We start from the raw sequence: 20,284 nt of genomic DNA on the forward strand, positions 1-20,284 counted from the left end.
TAATCATTTATCAGATGTTGTAGAATCATTATTTACGAAAAGTGAATGCCTTTTCCCTTGTGATAAACTTTTAACGATAACTTTTTGCATCCACTGAAAGGTTCTATTAATATTCATGAACATTATCCCCATAGACTTTATCGCCAAGATCTTTGGTGTGGAATTTCGGACCCTGTTTATTTCGCTATTTTCACGAATAGTTGATAAAAGTTTTGCTTTATAGGACTCGATATACATAAATCTTATATTAGAGGAGAAAATAAGTAAATTTATTTGTATCTATGATATATTTCAATTATTGAAACTACCAAATTACTCGCGTAGTGAACCAGCTGAGGAACTGTGCCACCGTGTTCATATTATTGTTAGGAGGAGGATATCGCCAATTGAGTACCAAACGTCAAGATGGCAGATTCAAGGGAACCTCCCCCTCTCTTTAACGACGACGATGACTCCCACAAGGACGACGATAATGATGATCTCTTCACTTCAGCCGTCCAGGTACGCATGATCCGATCATGTATGTAATTCATAATTAAGTAAAATAGATAGATATTGAACAGGAGTTTTCCAAACGTAGTGGTCTGTCGTGGTCGAGTCATTGAAGCTTAGCGTAATTGTGGTTTACCGGTTAGGCGTAAAAAGCTATTGCGCATATTTCTTTTACTGCGTTAGGCTACAGATGTGGTTAAGTGATAATTTTGGAAAAGGATGGTTACTTTAGCAAACAACTTACGGCTGGTCGGCCCCTATAGCCAGGGCTGACCCTAACTTCTGGTCATCTTAACGATAGGCGTACCGTAGGGCCGTATTTTTAATTTTTAGGTCGTGGTTAATTTTTGGCAAAACTCAAGTCATGGGTCAGTGGGTGGGTATAAAATGTGAACCAGATAACGGAAAATTACCCTAAATATACCAGGTTCTTGATGGTTAAGTAGCCTAGGCTAGTTCTGAACATTAATGCAGCTGCAATTTTTTGTTAGGAAATTTATGGTAAAATTTAATAAGTTACCAGTAAGACTCCAGCCAGCCATGTGTGCATGGAAAACCATTTTGGGTTCTGCATGCAAAAATGGCCAGGAACTGATAGGGCACGAAAAGAACATAAAAATACTAACCTAACATAACCTAGGGGTGTTTACTGGTTACAGTTTTGCTGTATTAGCTGTGGAGGTGTCGCTGTATTGTCTTACCTTATAAGTCTTAATTTGATTAATTTTTTATTTATCATTTGCACATAGTGTTTATGTAGTTCAAAATAACGAGAATGAAGAGCTACTTTCAAAAATGTAGGTCACAATTTCATATTGTAGGCTATATTGGCAACTTATAAAATAATACTGAAATTTACATGCCACAGGTACAAGGTTTAGGTAATATACAATAAAAGAGTCTATGGTAAATGTCAAGGAGATGGCCTCCCAAGGATATTGCTTATTAATATAATATTTGGTCAAACAATGTAGAAAAGGGCATAGCCTATGTAAGCTAATACAGTAGAGGTGAGATAATTAGAGAAATTTACTGAGATAATGAAAAATTTACTGTCTTTTTAAGATTTTACATTCATCCCTTATGGGCTGGTACTAAACATAGCAGAAGCTCTGCAGGATGCTGTGTTTTAGTACCAGCCCCTGAGGGATGAGAGCAAATATATGAACAAAAGACAATAAAAGTTCAGTTATCTTGGTAAATTTCTCAAATGATCACACCTGTACTACATTATATACACCCTTTTCTATATTGTTTAACCAAAAAATTATATTAGGAAGCTGTGTCTCAGTGCGGCTGTCTCCTTGACATTTACTGAAATGTGATTATCATGCATGAAAAACTTTATGGAACCCAAAAAATAGTTTATGCACAAGCTACATGAAATGATAGCCTATTAATGTGTACTTGATACTTTGAATAGAACTTTACTAGGCTAATAATGGGGTTCAGTGCTAGGCAGTACTGTAGGCTAATTGTATGACAGTGTTGCACCAAATACTTGTACTTTGTATTTCTAACTGCTTATCACATGATGATTGAGACAGTTATGACCAATAATGCCTGAAAATCAGCTACACTTAGTATATATCTTACAATAATGGGGCCCTCAAGAGGGAAACTAGATGTTTTTGTTGGTGGAAAAACAAAAATTGATGAATGGTACCAGCACCAGGGGTGAAATATACTAAAAACAGAAGAGAATTTCCCTTAAATTAATGGTAATTGCCAGGAGACATTGTAACCTAACATCACTTAACCCAGCTTAAGGACACCAAGCATGGTTAGTAAGTGTGGCAGTGGTCCTTACACAGATGTATAGTATCTTATCCTAATAGAATGTATAGCACTGCTTCCGATTGTCATGAGTATTGCTTATCTTTAATTTTTTAAGGATGGTCATTTGTACCTATAACGTTCAAATGATTTGCTGTTCTTTGGATGTTTTTAATAAAAGTGAGTGAAGGAGACTCACTCTTCATGTTTACCTGGCACAGTAGTTGTAAAATTGTCAAAGTAATTTAGCCCTTGTATTGGTGCAATAGGTAAATAATACAGAAGTGTAAGAAGGAAGGAGAATGAGTAACTTCTGAGTACTTATGAAGGGATATCTATATGTGACCGTGCAGATTGATTGCAGTAAAAATGAGACATTATCACATAAGAAATGCAGCTTTTGTAAAGAATTCCTTAAATATGAGTATGTTAACAAGTGCTTATTCAAAACTGCAATTACAATAATCAAGTAAAGTAATCCTCTCGGTTATGTTTGTTTTTTACTGAAAGGACGGGTATGCATATATTAAACAAGACAGCAACCATCATCAAGCTCCATTGATTAAGAATATACAATTCCTGTTGTGGTTAGCATACTTTGTTTTTAAAAATGAAAAATTGTTATACCAAATGAAAAAAAATGTGCACTGCAGACAGCATAAGCATACTCAGATGAAGATTACTGGAGCCCAGATGCAACAAAGATATTGGCTTAAGGACCTTTGAATAAAACGCACTCAGATTACCCAATAATTTGGCCCAAGACCTGATACTGTAAATAAATATGCTGAATGGATACACAGAGGGCCAAAAGTAAGGCCTCCAAAAATGAATAAAGATGTTGATGACATGTTCATACAAAATCAGTTTGGTCAACTCAACAACAGCATTACTTACAATGTATAAACATATAGTAATTACCAAATATACAGTTATAGAGCAGGTAGTATTCTGTATGGTAGAGTTGGCATGACAAACTTCTCTGCCCTTCATCATTCCATTAACATGGCTTAATGTTTTGTAAGTGAAGGAGCTTGTGCATACGAAGTAAGTTCAGGCTTTAGTGACAACTGTGACATAAATGTTAGTAATCAGATAAAGCAGTCTTTGTTTTTAATACATGTAGTACATATTTGGATTGTTTGCCAAATTTGCTTAGTTTTTATTGGTATAAATGTTAAGCTGGTCTGTATTTTATACCAACCTATTTTGATGTTCATGACTTAAATACCTGTATTGCTGGCAGTGACCAAAGGACTGCTGCAAGGACCTTCAGTACTGTCTGTAGTGTGCCAGGCTAGATACATTATAAGCAGTGGCCTCCTATTTGATGTTGTCATGGGTAGATTTTAATGTTTTCAGATACAGCATTAAGGAAATCTGTATAATTGGTATTTTTATAAAATATAAAATAATGCACCTTTATTGGATTATCAGTAATACGCCTGCATAAACGCCCCTGATTAGATAACATTGATAGTTCCAATATCTCAAGCTATCTTGTGAATTTTTTTTTTTTTGCTTTCTCTTTTCATAATTTACATGGATTTAGTATGCTTTGTTGATGCATCATTGTTGAGGCCCAACAAAGGTATTCACAGATATTATAAGTTACTGTTGTACTGTGAGCGTGTACATTCTGCTTGTACAGTGTGATGTAAAATTTTGTAATATAATAAATATCGGTAATGCTCCAAGTGCCTGCCATGTAGAGTAGAAATAGGCTATTCCATCATCTAAAAGCAATCAAAATGGAAAGACCTCTGATTCTGTGACCAAAGCAGTGATCTGAAAAAAGAAACATTTTGGAAGAAGCATTTGTTTTATCTCTTGTTGGAAAGGCTTACACCTCCAGATTATATTGTTGATGCATCAGGGTGTATATTCTCCAGATTGACAATTTGTGGTTGAGACTCATAGCTAACTAAGCTCACCAGTAAATTAAATACTCTAATCCACAAATGAAATAAAAATTGTACAGTAAAAAATGAATCTTATTCAGCAAAACTTGAGGGGAAAGGCAGTGCAAAGAAAGTGAACTGGGGGAATCCACAAAGTGAACTGGGCCAAAAATATAGGAAACTGTTGCCAATGAATGTTAGCATCCTAAGGGTACAGTAAAAAGTATGCAGAGTCTGGGGACATGCAAAGACAACAGATTTGGACTGTGTGAGTGATGGGGTTTGAGGAAACAATAACGATATATTTTAATTGATGCATTAAAATCATGCCTTTAACCACAATAAATGACAAACAGCCAGGGTTAGTTCTTTCCGTCAATGATAGGTGTGACATCCTTTCCAATATCCAAACACATACCATAGCTGCTGTTATGATTTTTAACTAGTGTAGTACAGGTGATGCTTGTGATTTGTCAGTGTTGCTCAGTATAGGACTTTTTCATCGGCAAACTAAATTTTGAAGTAGAATGTCTTTGGATAACAAAATTGACATGTGAATGAGAATACTTTTGAAGATACTTACTGTCATAGTACAGCATTAGTTTTATTTCAAGACATGTAAGTAAATTACTTAGACCATGAATTGAAATTTCATTTTGTTTTAAAGACAAGGAATGTGATTTAGGGAAATGTGTATGTTAGATGGTTATCTGCCTAGTATTTCATACATCTGTATGTAAAGAAATTAATGAAAAAGTGAGAAATAGATGTGGCTAAAGGTTTACCATCAGTGAAAATTTTTGGATCATTGTGTTTTGAAGTGATATGGTCCTGTAGAGATACTGTAATAAGATGGGAGAAGTTGGTTTGAAAGTTTTAATTAAGAAACTTGAAAAAAGAAGCGTTTGAACAAAGTACAGATATGTTAAAGGTAACTTGGCATGCAGCTAATGAAGCTTTGTGAAAGTATGGGCAGTATCTGAGGCTATGCAGGTTTACATTACCCATAGGGTTTGTGACCTGTATCAAGCTTAATGATCATTGTGGCAATGACTATTGGTCTCCTACTATCTTTAAGAGGAAAATTCTTTTCTGCTAACAGAACAGAATTTACGTAAATAAGGATCATTAGGCTATTCTGATAAGGAAATTTTATAACTACTTTAGTGCTAGTATTACCATCTGCAACTAAGGTTTCTTGGTAACAGCAACAGTCATGATGATAATATAGTACATTATAATATAGTACATTTATGACAGTTCATAAGGTATTTGCATTTTTTAAGTTGAAGAATTTGGTGTAGTGTGTTTGGTGACAAAATAATGTACTCTAGGTCTTTTGTAAACTGAGCTTTTGATAATTAAGAGAGGCTAGTAAATTTATGACAGGCAGTGCATAATTGAGTATTCCCTAAACTTTAATAGGACATTTTTTCAAAATGAAGCTGAATTAGTCATTTTGTCTTTAGTAAATAATGGTAAATTTTAGACTTCTTATTTTTTTTATTTTGTTTTATTGCTCAGGTAAGATGCTTTTTAATGGTGTGTAGATGTAGTAAATAAAGTTTATATGCATATTAAATGACTATATTAAGTCTAAGCACTATCATATTTATATATACTGTAAAGTACTTAGTTTGACCTATATGAGCTAAGCTTTGCAAAGATTTTGTTTCTTTCAAAGTAGCTTCTGGTGCATGATAGCTCAAGGTAATTTTCAGTGTTCCCTTTTGATTATTTGTTTGCTGTTCATAAGGAAGTTTATTTTACTTGATTTTTCATTATTACCACATTCATGGTTGCTATCTCAGTAATACTTTGATTATTGATTAAGGTCATAAATTAATGTTTTCTTTGTATTGTAAACATAGCTGTTATACCCTTAGGAGTTTAGCACCTGTTTCTTGCTCCTCCGTTGTTTAGTTTCCCTAGATATCCTTCTGTTTGGTAAACATTCTAATCCTCACTCATATAGACTATGGCCCTTTGTTCTTCCCTCCGTCACCTATTGTCATTCTTCTAATGAAACATGGCTATTCTCTCCATTCTTTTTTCTCAAGATTTCTATTCTCTTCTAACTGGTCATGTTAAGCACAGCTTCATTTGCAGGTACATTACCACTTTCTATCTTTGCCTATAAATCTAGTTTTCTCATACAGTACATTGTTTTTATTGAAGCCCTGTTGTCTACACATCCTTCCGTGTTTATGTAAAGACCCTTTTAATTTCATCCAATTTTTTTTTTATTTCATTCAACAAAACATACAAACCTCTTTAACATATCATCCTGATTACATACTATTAAAATACTTTTCTGTTTTAAGTCACATTTAAAATAGCAACTGCCCCAATATGCTGCAGTTTGTTCAAATTAATGAAGAACTTGTATTACTGAGATAGCAGTGATGAAATTTAAGAAGCATGCCAGTTTATATTTGCTAGAAGTTGCATGTCAAGGTCACAACATAATTTGTTATTGATTTGACATTGTTTTATTTATGGTTGTGTTGAAGAGCCCAGACTTATGTCATTTGTTCACAGTTTAAAATGATAGTAGTTATCCTTTACAATACTTCATTAACTATTTAAAAGAAGATATAAGTAGGGGTAGTTATAGTTCATTTCAGTTTTAATTTATATTTGATAAAATTATTCACTTCTCATGTTTAATAAAGTTACATTGGTATAAATATTTTAATCTTAAATTCCTAGGTGTTGAGTATTATCTTTTAGTTGTAGTTGTTAGAGAAGAAAGTTGCTGACAAGCGTATTGAATGTGCAAACTACTGTACTTGAGTAAGAGTTACTTCTGATGTTTATTGGTGTTAGGAGAAATTATGAAGTAGAATTTTTTGAAGCAGCATCGTAGGGCTAGGTGTGGCCTTGACATGCATGAAATGGCTGCATGTGCTGTGGTAGTGGTAATAGTTGTCACTCGTGTTGTTACAGTCGCCCGTGAGCGAGCTGACTACACCCGAGGAACCCAGGCGGCAAGAGGGACTCGGCGACCCCCTCACATCTCCCTCGCCTGCTGCTTCCCCCACCCCTGACCCCCCCAGTGACTCCCATGCTGGTAACCCCACTGATCTTTTTGAGTCTGTTGGGGAACCACCTGTGGGTGGTCTCTCCTCTGTATCCCTGGAATCACCCACTGGGGGGGAAGGCACGCAGCAGGTCAGCTATGAAGCACAAGATCCTGCTCTCTTACACCTTGCATCCTCTTCCTCCCCTGGTAGCCTTACCACTGCACAGGAACATGTCACTTCCTCATCTGAAACTTCCTCCTCAGCTGATCCCCTGTCTCTTCTCATTTCCCCTACTAATATTCAAGAGATTCCAGCTTTAGCTTCTCCTTTCTCTTCCTTGTTGACAACTTTTCCGCAGGATACAATCTCTCCCTCCATTGTTGAAGACTCCAGTTTAGATTTCAATTTTGGTCCATCCTTAATCTCAGAACAGGAACATTCATCTGAACCCCATCGTTCACCTTTGAAGGACTCTTGGATAGATACTCAAGATCCTTTTTCACAGGATCCAGAGCCTCAGCATAAAATAGTTGATAGTCTCACCCATGATAATGTAGACAATTTACATACCCAAGGCATTTTTTCCTCTCCACCTCCAAAGCCTGTCCCCATTATTGATGTTCCTGAGCCTGTTGTAAGCTCTTCCTCTGTACCAATAAATGACTCCATATCCTTATCTACTTCTAATGCTGTACTTGGTACCACTGCCTCTCCGCAACTTTCCTCCTTCAACGACATTCTTCTTGATCTGGGCATGAACCTCCCACAGGAGCTGCCGTCTGATCCTGATACAACGCTGGTAGATGCACCTTGTGTAGAGTCTGCAAACATGAGTAGCTTTGATGCACCCGTAGAGGATGCTGGTACCACTGGCGTCACTGGTAGTGATGACGTTGTTGGTACTGCAGAATCTGTTGATCAATCATCACCACCTGCTAATAGCACCAGTGATAGTGTCCCTGCTACTAGTGAAGTACTTATTGAATCGTCAGTTGCTACACAGGAGCTTGCTGATACTGACCTTTCCTTGCATGACTCACCTACCTTCCTTGGTGATGGGGACACAACAGAAATTTGTCTTGATGACAATGCAAAGGTTTGGAGAACTGTTAAAAGCCATGGCCTGTGTGGGAAGATTGTCCAGTTATATATTGTCCTTTGTTTTACATACTTTTATGGTTTTTCTTGTGCTTAAATGCTCTTCAGTCATGTTTATCACAACAAAGCCACAGTTTTTTTTAGCATAGTTTGAGAAAAATTCTATTCTGAAGACATTGAAGTTTGAGTAGCTTCAGTGTTGGACTACTTGACCCAATGAATTTTTGTTATTGTAACATTTATTAGAATTTATAATTACTTTAAATATGAAAATCACATATTTAGAAAAGTCCCTTTGCAGTTTACTCTCAGGCCAAAGGTTTTAGAACTCAAGGTGGCAGGTGTAACACAAGGAAAGTGCAGTAATAATCTCATTGCTAATTGATAGGAGAATTTAACTTCTTTTCTGACGTGATTGCATATGGTAGTGTAAGTCCTAACAGTGGTAAAAGTAAGAGCAGGGATACTCGTGGCTGAGCTTGAAGAAGAGTGATGTTTGTGTACTAATCTTATTATCTAATCTTGTATATAAAGGAGGATGTGCCTAACAATTTAATCTTAGCATAGTATATTATATTAATTTACTTGGTGCAGTGTTTTAAATATATGTTATTGAGTGTTAATGATTTAAACTTCAGACAGGAATGAGCTTTTTAGTTTTATTGTGCCCAGTTTTTAAAAGTTTTTTGTTTGTTGCAGAAAGCTTCACTAGACTGTGTATGTGTTGTAATGCAGTTAAAAAATTTTGCTTGTTTGTATGCTTCAATCAGATCTCTTTGATCAGAGCTTGCATGCTTTGCAGTATTGTAGATTTGATTTTAGGTGTTGAACATTGTTTCAAAATTTTTACAGCATCTTGTGTTTGGTGAAGGGTGGTTTAGCTTAAGTTGCATCATTTTATATATTGTAGTTTTATATTTCAAGATCTTAGCATCATGGTATTCTTTTTAGTATTACTACGTGCTTACAGCTAGGTATGATATGAAATTGCAGGGATAACTTTGTTTGTTGGTATTGTTCTGTAGGGCTTCACTAAATGAAATATTTTAGAGAGAGAACTGGCATATTTTGTATTTTACAGGAGTTGAAATTAACCAGTATAACTATTTGTTAGATTAATCCCTTGATAATTCAGGTGAAATTTGAATTTTGTATAATTCTGATTTGTTAGATTTAGCCCTAGGAACTTTATTCAGGGTTATTAGCAAAATGCTTAAATGATGTGCCCTTTCGATAGTAAAACACAGTACATGTATTCCAGTTGTCTTTTCTGTAGGCATTTTTTAGCTGAAATACTCTCAAGGATTTGCATTTGATGCTGAGACTAATATAGTCTAACAATACTAGAGGCTTAACTCGTGCTACCTAGTTGCTGTTGCACTGAGGGTATGCAATATATATGTATATATTTATATATATCTATATAGGCAGTCCCCGGTTATTGGTGGGGGTGCCGTTATGACGGCATGAAGATAAGCGAAAATCGCTGATAACTGAAAATTGGCGATTTTCAACGCTTATCGGCGCTGATAGCCGGAGAGCGGCACCTCTGTTAGGTATGTAATGCCACCAATACCTGATTATCGGCACCGATAAGCAGAAATCGGCTCATATTAGACAAGCGCCATAAAACCTCATCGCCGATAACCGGGGACTGCCTGTATAAGCTATATAAAAGTGAGATTTCCTGAATTTATTGATAATATGCCTCTTCAATATATTTGACTTATTCAGTAGTTTTGAGTACCCTGTACTTTATTTTTAATCATATGCATTAATTAATTGTAACTTCTTTAGTTCACTCATGACAGAAGTCAAGCACATAGTTACTTTTGAGAGATCTTCCTTTTCTACACAAATACATCAGTGTATGCATTTCATCTACTCTAATTATATAGTTAAGGGGTCAGATCATTCACAGTTTTTGATCACAAAAAATGCAAGTTTTATGTAGTATTCATTTAGTAAATTAGTCCTATTGGTTAATAAGTTTCTTAGGTAACACATTAGAAGGATACAATTAGTATCGCAGACAGGTAGACGAAAGAGCATTGTATGGGAGTGGTAATTGGTAACAGGGATTATTAATGTAATATAGGATGCAAGGATTTGTGTAAGTTTTTCAGTTCGGAAATAGAAAGTTCTTAGAAGATTGCATTTTTTGCTCATCAAATTCTGGTTGTCTTTTGGTAAATGTAACCTGTTGATATCAGCTGTCATTTTCTGTAACTGGTTAGTGTTTTAAATTCTGTAATTGCAACTTTTAACCTTTCAGTTGATCAGGGTTGACCAATATTTAATGGAATTGATAATACAGAGAATTAATAATTAAATTTTTTAAGCAGAGAGGATGCATTATCTGGTGTATTTAGTAAACATGTTCTTTGGCCATACCACCTTTATCTTTTGATTGGTTTTAGTTTTATACATAATTTATTTGAACCAGGACCAGTGATCACCATGCACTTAGCTTTAGGTGTTTACGTAAGTATAGCTCGTTACTCACTCATACAAGTATAATTAAAATATGGTGTTAAAGAAGAAGCGGTATTCATTATTTAGTACATTTTATTAGCAGAAGTAATTATTTTTTATCTATGTTACTGAATACAGCTGTACTCCACAACACATTGATTAATCATTGTGAATGTTAGTAGAGATCTCGTATTTATCTTTTCTGTGGTTATTGCAATTACCCTGGGTCTATTGATGGTTGAAATCTTAAAGTATAATATGTAAAGATGTTTACTTTTCAAGTATAACAGTATCAAAAGAATAAGGGCTCTTCTTGCATATTTTTCTCTGTAGTAATTCACATTTTGCTGAGATTCTTTCCTGTTATCCAGTGACTTACAGTACTTTTCACTCATTTTTCAGCGAATCAAAGGCTTGAGTCGAGTAATTCAGAAGTCATATGATTATCTTGTGTTCTGTAATTTCCTTTTTTAAATATCTAGTTTTTGAAGAATGTAACGGGAAAATCAACGTGTGATAATGGTCTTGTTGCATTTTGATGTGTTCAGTTTTTATATATGCTGATCATTTGATTCAAGAGTTTGCATTTTCTTGTTCATGTATTCAAGTATGCTTTTTTCGTTGAACAGCTGCATTGTATAGTGTATTGTTTCATCTGCTCTCTTTTATATCTGATTTTTAGTTTACAGTATTCTTTACTTCCATATTTCTTTTCCCAAACAGCTGCTTTCCCTATTGGGGTCCTTGGATTTGAAGTATTTTGTGTATTCTAACTAAGGTTACTACTACTACTACTACTACTACTACTACTACTACTACTACTACTACTACTACTACTACTACTACTACTACTACTACTAATAATAATAATAATGATTTTGCATGCTATCCACTCTCTTTGTAAATATGGAAAGGAAATGCAAACTGTTTTTTTAAAAAACTTGTAATTGCCACTTCATATACTTTCAGTTGTTCCAAGCTACCTTTGAGGAAACTAGCAGTGGTCAGCTGCAGTTATTGAATGCCCCTGTTGTGGGCTGTTAATTGTTTTCCCAAATTTTTAGTTGTGTGTTTGCTAGAATTTTGATAGGTGTATTCCATTTCACTAAATTTTGGTGTTGTGCACAAAACCAGAATAATGAGTACTGTACATACTCATAGTTTTGTTCATGAAACTTACCTGAATACAGCTGTATTTCTCCGAAATCCAGCTGTATATATATCTGCCAGGTAAGTATGAACAAACTTTATTTTATCATTAAAATATCATTTTAGAGCAGTTGGTGTTTTGAAATTGATTGCCCATGATAATTCTTTTGAATATTTTAATGTATGTACAATAGTATACTGTATTATATAGTAATTCACTTCTGTGCTCAAGTAAAACAAACTGATGAAAAGAGAGCAAGAAGTAGAGACAATCTTTGCAGCTTTCAAGAATCCACCTGCCAGGGCCAAGTCTGTACCACAGGCTCTGTAAATGGTCAGCAGGGAACTTGATGAGAAAATGGCCAGTTGGTCATGGCAGAGTAATTTCTCAAGAAGTTATTGCTGTTCCTGGACACTTTGTATGTGCTGCTTTCTTTTCCTTTTCTATATATCAGAAATTGTTGTGGAATTCCCAATGCCATGGAACTCACAGAACAGCCTCATAACCTTTTAAGCAGAAATAAGATTTAAAAAAAAATTATGATGATGCTTGATGATACATATAGCCATTCCATCAATGATATTGGTCATTGTACCTTCACATTTTGGCAATGCTACGAGTTCAGGACAAGGGCTTCAGTGTTGGGGCAAGTTTTACAAGTTAGCTTAACCCTTAAACGCCGAGCCTCTAATTACAAAAGTGTCTGTCTTATGCCGGCGGCGTTCGGGAGTTAGCGCCGAAGCGGAAAAAAAGCTTTTTTAAAAAAATCACAGCACGTTTAGTTTTTAAGATTAAGAGTTCATTTGTAGCTCCTTTTTTTGTCATTGCTTGAAGTTTAGTATGCAACCATCAGAAATAAAAAAAAATATCATATATAAATATTGGAATATATGACAGCGCAAAAAAAAAAATTTCATATATAATTGTATACAAATCGTGCTGTGAGCAAAAAGGTTAAAGCTAATGAGTTTTTTTTTTTTTTCGTTGTATTGTACACTAAATTGCAATGATTTTGGTATATAACAAATTGTAAAATGATCAAAACAACACAGAGAAAATATTATCACAAAATGATGCATGAATTTGTAAATCGAAATATTGTGCTAGAGACTTCCCGTTTGTTGCAAAATGAAGGTAATTGATTGAATATTATAGACTGTAAGTGTTTTAGCTTACAATTGCAGTTTTCGACCATTTTGGTTGAGTTAAAGTTGATCGAAGGTCGAATTTTTTCTATTTATCGTGATTTATATGAAAATATTTCAAAACTGATAAAAGATACAACCATTAGTTATTTTTTTGTATTCTACAAGATATTGCACACATTTTCATGTATAACACTTTATGTAAGGCGTAATACAGGTATAGAACGGTGCGAAAATTACAACAAGTTGACTAAAGAAATTCTGAGATTTTCAGCCGAGTTACAGTGCAAGGACGTAAGGAAAAAGTTTTTAAAAAAATTCACCATAAATCAAAATATTGTGCTAGAGACTTCCCATTTGTTGCAAAATGAAGGTAAATGATTGAATGTTACTAGAATGTAAGAGTTTTAGCTTACAATTGCGTTTTTCAACCATTTCGGTTGAGTCAAAGTTGACCAAAGGTTGAAATTTTGGCACTTATCGTGATTTATATGAAAATATTTCAAAACTGATAAAAGCTACAACCATGAGTTATTTTTTTTTGTATTCTACATGAAATTGCACACATTTTCATATATAAAACTTTATGTAACAGCTAATATAAAACAGTGCAAACATTATGACAAAGTGACGAAAGAATTTCCGAGATTTTCGGCCGAGTTACCACGCATGGACGTAAGGAAAAGTTTTTTCGAAATAAAATGAAAATGAAGGTAAATGATTGAATATTACTAGAATGTAAGAGTTTTAGCTTACAATTGCATTTTTCAACCATTTCGTTCGAGTCAAAGTTGACCGAAGATTGAAATTTTGGCACCTATTGTGATTTATATGAAAATATTTCAAAACTGATAAAAGCTACAACCATGGGTTTTTTTTGTTGTATTTTACATAAAATTGTGCACATTTTCATATATAAAACTTTATGTAATGGGTAATATAAAACGGTGCAAACATTACGACAAAGTGATGAAAGAATTTCTGAGATTTTCGGCCGAGTTACCACGCGCGGATGTAAGGAAAAAGTTTTTTTCAAAAATTCACCATAAATCGAAATATTGTGCTAGAGACTTCCAATTTGTTGGAAAATGAAGGTAAATGATTGAATATTACTAGAATGTAAGAGTTTTAGCTTACAATTGCGTTTTTTGACCATTTCGGTGGAGTCAAAGTTGAGCGAAGGTTGAAAATTTTGGCACTTATCGTGATTTATATGAAAATATTTCAAAACTGATAAAAGCTACAACCATGATTTGTTGTTTGTTGTATTTTACACGAAATTGCGCACATTTTCATATATAAAACTTTATGTAATGGCTAATATAAAATGGTGAAAAAATTACGACAGAGTAACGAAAGAATTTCTGAGATTTTCGGCAGAGTTACCGAGCGGATGTAAAGAAAATTTTTTTTTTTTTAAATTCACCATAAATCGAAATATTGTGCTAGAGACTTCCAATTTGTTGGAAAATGAAGGTAAATGATTGACTATTACTAGAATGTAAGAGTTTTAGCTTACAATTGCGTTTTTTTACCATTTCGTTCGAGTCAAAGTTGACCGAAGGTTGAAATTTTGGCACTTATTGTGATTAATATGAAAATATTTCAAAACTTGTAAAAGCTACAACCATGGGTTGTTTTTTTCTTGTATTCTACCTGAAATTGCACACATTTTCATATATAAATTTTATGTAACCGCTAATATAAAACGATACAAAAATTATAACAAATTGACGAAAGAATTTCTGAGATGCGTCGCTGATGCTCTGTAGTGCAAGAAGAAGAAATTCGCGCATGCGCGGCTCGGTAACACTTGTAAACAAAACAACAGCGTGATCCGTGAACCCTTAGCATCCCTCAAGGCGCATGATTTAAAATCTTTCGCAAACTAGGCCTATAACTATTTTTCTGCGAATATTTAAAAAAACTTTTTGTAGTCGACGTACCGTACGTCCGCTCGGCACCCGACAGACAATTTTCGTCGATGTGCAATACGTCCAGTCGGTGTTTAAGGGTTAAAGAAGTTTCCTGAACAAAACCTTCTTAATCTATTGACAGCTTAGTTAACTAGACATGGATAAAGAGAATAGTGATGGTATGTTGATATGTCTGGAGCAGCATTAAAAATTTAGCTCATACTGTAATATGATACATGCTGATTGTTGCTGATCTTAACTCTTCAAAGCCCATCTTATTTAGTGGTGTCTGAATTCGAGCAACACAACAGCTTTACATGGCTTGTTTCTCCAATTGTAACTGTAGAACTATTTGAATATTTATGGTTGAATTGTGTTTTATTGTCAAGGTAACGCACATGGTCACAGGGATTTGTAGTACAGCTGACATTTCTGTTGGTGTTGAGCTTTAGAGTATTCATGCATTGAGGACTTACTCTTCTTTCCTTAGGTTTTACTTTGTGGCACAAGGAATTTTGTATATTCAGTATCTTGGATGCTCTAATTTACAAGTGAGTGCATCAGGAAAACAGACTTTAGAGTTAGTTTTCCTTGCTACCACTACTTATTAGCTGGCATTCGATTAATATTAATGAGTAATCTCAGATTCCAAGGGCAAAGTTCAACCTTATGGTCAGAGGTTTGTGTGTAAAAAGCTAGGTTTATACAAGAGTAAACACTGGTAGGGTGATGGAATTATTTTTAATTGACAACATAACCCTGTTCAGGGCAATGTTATAAGTTGTAAATATGGTAATGTGTTTTATTTTTTATTTTTAACTTTTAGATTTGCTGTTCTCAGTAAATGAGCATACTTGATTTCAGTTACCCCTTAACTTCTCTATCTTTACATAATGCACAAAAAAAAATTTTCATCTATGTAAATTGAATCAGTCTTTGGTTATGAAAGTGTGGGATGAAAAGTACGCATGAGCTCCACTGATGGTACCTTTAAAAACTACGTCCTCACATGGAAGGTAAGCTTATTGTGTTTTGGGTTACAGCTGTATAGTGACAAGATTTACCTTATTGTCATAGTGGAGTTTAGTTGTGATAATTTTAGGTAGAGACCTTTGAATTCACTGGATATCCTCTTGTACTAATAAAGTTGGCATAAATTATGGTACAGTATTAAGGCTTTGAACAAAATTAGAAAAGGGTAATAAGTATTAGAGCCTAGGTGCTTGGTAATTAGAGTAGTGAATTTCCAAAATACCGTATATGTTTAATGTTAGGGATCCCCTTCACCCCTTAGCCAACATAACTTTTGCCACCCACAGGAAGTGTCTCTGGATGACGAAGTAGATGACAGTGCACTTTTTAATGCCACTTCTGCCCCAAAGTTGCAGCTAAGTCAGGTCTGTGCAGATGCATTTGTTAAAAGGACTATATATCTTGCATAATTTTGAATGCAGACGTCAGGTTTTATGAGATTTTTTCTTAGTAGCCTGAAATGGGTTATGACTTTTTTGCATTAAGTTTTAGCATAACATTCAATTAATTTTTGTTCTTTCACAACCCCATTAATTATATGTATGCCCATGTTCATTTCCCAAATCTTCCAAGGATCATTAGTCTTGTGTGTCTGGCAGAAGAACGGAGTCCCAAAACACTCATGCCCTTTTTACCCACAGGTTTATATTAACTAATACCCTCACTTGTGTTATTTTGAAACACTATTAAAAATGGAAGGCATATTACCGTTATGAAAATGTAAATTAAAATATATTCTATGTATAGGAGGTGATATCTTGGAAAAAATTAACTAAATAGTTCGTTTAAGTGAATTTGGAACTAAGAAATGCAAGAAAAAATGCCATAGAAGACTGTACACAGTAGAAATGCTTACTATCACCATCACCATCTGTAACCTGTGTGTCTATTTATGAACATAAATAAATGAAAGAGGAATTGCAAGTATATCTGCTGAAATATAGGAAACAAGAATATCAGTACAGTACAGTACATTGATTTTATTAACCAGTAGATTTTCCATAATCAGTAACAGCAGCATGTTACAAAAACAAAGTGGAAGAAATTTAAAGAAGTTCTGAAAAGAAAACATTTTACCTTTGAATTTAAAGATAAGCCAAGAAACTAGACACATAGTGAATGTCTGATGTTCACAATCCTGAAATAGTAATGATGGTATAGAAACATTGTAAAGAAACTTACTGTAATACTTTTTCCAGTGACAACACGGTCAGGTTTCATATTTGTATGCAGATAGTTAAGCATACACATGTGAATGTCAACTGCTCACTGGATTGATACATTTGACCTGAATGCTTGTACTTTCTTTTTTTACTGGGTACTTGAAGCAATTCTTCTGTTAGCTAATCTTCAAGAATAGTTTTGATCTCTGATTACAAAGATTGGTTTTGTCACAAATTCTCATGTAACCATTCATCCAAGACCAAGATCATAATCAAATGCTTGTCCAAGATAAGCTAGGCAGAGATTACTATCAAACAGATTAAGCCAGAAAGGTTGAGGTTATCTCTGAAAGATGTGATGCCTATGGTCTGTTCTTTGAGATTTCTGTCAGAATATGAGGTGCAAGACTCACTGGTCAGTAGATAATTGTGTAAACTAGGCTAGCCTACAATAGCATGAGTAATATATTGGTTATCCATCGCACAGCATTAGAAGTACCGTATATTTCCGTGTATAAGACGACCTTTAAATCATAAAATTCACCCGTAAAAATGGGGGTCGTCTTATACTACTATTCTAAAAATCAAGCCTTGAATTCTAAGTGATGTATATTGCCCTCAGTGCAATAACTAGCGACATACATGAAAAGATTCACATTATGAAATAAGCTGATAATAAAGGTAATAAAACCATTTTTACCTTATATATTATTGGCATATGCGAGGAATAATTCCATATCAATGAAATCAACTTGTATCTTTGCGACCCCAGCTGAGAAAATATAAGATCAAGTTGTGGTTGCACTCACAGCAACCTTTATCTTTTGGTAACCTTTCAGAAATTTTAATGGTAGTGTAATTTTGGTGGTAATAACTCTTAGGATAACATAATATTCATTTTACAATAAAAATTCATTATCATTTTGGTGGTAAATACAAACGATAATTATTGTACATTATCATATTGTTGTTAGGGGTTATTTGTGATTGGCGATAAAATGTAAGCAAAACAAGTTTTCCTTTTAGGCGACGTGTAGGAAAAACTTGATGTAGAATTGGCTATGTTATTTCGTTTATTTTGAATTTTTAGGGATACAGTAAGTAAACCAGCATCTTTACACAACCAGTATTTCAAAAGGTACCTTGTTGCAAAAGCTAGCCTATACAGTACACGGATGGTTTTGTAATTTAGCAGTCGTCTTATATTACAGATATGAGATAAATTCATGAAAATTTGCCATAATTTTTGACCTCTTCTTATCTAAAGGTTGTCATATACATGGAAATATAAGGTAATGACATAATACTGTATAGGCTAGCCAGTGCGTTTACTTTGCTATTAAGCTAGAACTTGGCTTGAAGTGATGTATAGCCTTGACATAAGTCTGTAAGATTATAACATACCTGTTTTGCTTAATTCAAAAATAAAATGGAAAAATGGAGGGGGCTTGATGCCCAGTGATGGCTACCTAGCATAATTGGGTTCATCAAAATGCCCAGATCACGGGTTTGGTGTTTGTTTTAAACAAAACAGTATAGAACACCTAAGATCCGTATGTACATGAAATAGTTACTGCAATCAATAGATCAGCTTATGTTTATCTTATATACAACATTTGAGTTTTGAAAATTAATTTTGTGAATTCATCTGTGTGCTGGCAGGTGAAAAAGTGTAGTGCAACCAAAACATTGTGCAGTAGTCTGGAAAGTTTTCAGTTATAGCAGCCTGGAAATTTGAAATCCATGCCAGATTAGAGAATAAACCAGATTACAGGTAGATGGACAAGTGACGGTCTATTTTTTACATACTCCATGGATACATAGGGTTGTTATGTAGTGAAATGACCATCATCTTATGATTGACACAAAAGAAGAGTGACCCTAGTAACATCTGGGACAAAAATATGGGCATATATATGATTAAAAGGTTTGTGTAAAAATTACCAAAGTTAGTAATTTTCTCCAATAGCTGTCTTGTAATCAGTACATGCAGATTCCATGGATCACAATTTGTTTAAATATTGTAATGAATATTTTAATTTCCAAATACAGTAATAAAAATGTTACAAACAATTTCTTCTTAATTGTTAGCCTTAAAACTTGGAAAGCTTCTACAGGGAAGATTTCCATGCTTTTGAGTATAAAAATCTTAATTTTTATCATTACAGTATTTCCTGCTTTTTCTATACTGTATTCCTTTTTGTGAAGTGATGATGTTAATACTACTGTAGATTATATTAGTACGGATTGAATTGTGTAGGTCATATCTTGCATGGATTGCAGATATAATTATGTATAATACTTTGACTTGGCATGAATATCTGAAAGGTTCAGACATTACCAGTTACTCATAGAAGAGGTTTTTTTTATTAGTCAAGTAGACTGATAGATTTTAGGTAAATGGCATCATTATTTTTCTCTTGTTGATCATGCCTATTGGGGCAGTACTTCAAAATATGTTGACTATGTTTATAGCACTACATTCCAGTAAGATCATTACGCTTTAGCTGCTGTTGCTGTCATGTGTGTATGTATATGGGACTAATAGTCTTAGAGGAAAGAGGGATGCTTGCTGGGCTTATTTCTGTAGATTGAAAGTATCAGATCCCGTATTCACTGTGGATAGGATGTTCCTTGGTAGTATCACATGGCCCCATCCATACTGCTTTCTACCTTTTATGTTTCATTTGTTCCCTTTGGTCTCTCCCAGTGTAACTGTGCAACTTCTTTTTTTCCTTGCTCTAATTTTCAAATCTTATTCAAGAACAGAGTTCTTATAGCAAGGCCTATGAAGGACTGTACAGTAAATGTTACTCAGTAATCTTATTATTAAGATAAATGATAATGATGATTATAGAGATTTCATCCTGATCTGTTCAGTTGGACTTCTCCTTTTCTCATATAACCCATAATTTCAAAGGTTTGTAAAAGCTTAAACAACTGGTAGTAGTAATCTCAGTAATGCAGGCCACGTTAAATACTAAAGAAGGCTGTCATATAAGTGTATATGACATTTCATGACTGGGTCTGAACTTGTGCCTGGGTAATGTGCATTGCTGACAAAAAGTGGGACAGTTGCTCCAGAAATTTTTTCCTGATCGTTGAGGTTC

General features: G+C 34.3%; 1 protein-coding gene across 20 annotated transcripts in view; it reads left to right on the forward strand.

The window, feature by feature from the left end:
- Nucleotides 1-353: 353 nt before the first annotated feature.
- The window catches only part of Snx1 (sorting nexin 1), a 40,351-nt gene continuing 20,420 nt past the window's right edge, over nucleotides 354-20,284 (forward strand). For 2 of the 20 annotated variants that reach the window (XM_067122601.1, XM_067122602.1), the window contains exons 1-4: nucleotides 354-501; nucleotides 7,119-7,343; nucleotides 7,965-8,291; nucleotides 16,299-16,376. In XM_067122601.1, coding sequence (XP_066978702.1) covers nucleotides 406-501; nucleotides 7,119-7,343; nucleotides 7,965-8,291; nucleotides 16,299-16,376 — 726 coding nt within the window. In that variant the 5' untranslated portion in view covers nucleotides 354-405. Of the gene's footprint in view, nucleotides 502-3,812; nucleotides 3,860-7,118; nucleotides 7,344-7,964; nucleotides 8,292-16,298; nucleotides 16,377-20,284 lie in introns of those variants that run through there. The other 18 variants (XM_067122605.1, XM_067122606.1, XM_067122609.1 and 15 more) reach the window with 12 other exon arrangements.

Source organism: Macrobrachium rosenbergii, chromosome 20 (genome assembly GCF_040412425.1).
Source record: "Macrobrachium rosenbergii isolate ZJJX-2024 chromosome 20, ASM4041242v1, whole genome shotgun sequence".
In the NCBI taxonomy this organism is placed as follows: Eukaryota; Metazoa; Arthropoda; class Malacostraca; order Decapoda; family Palaemonidae; genus Macrobrachium; species Macrobrachium rosenbergii.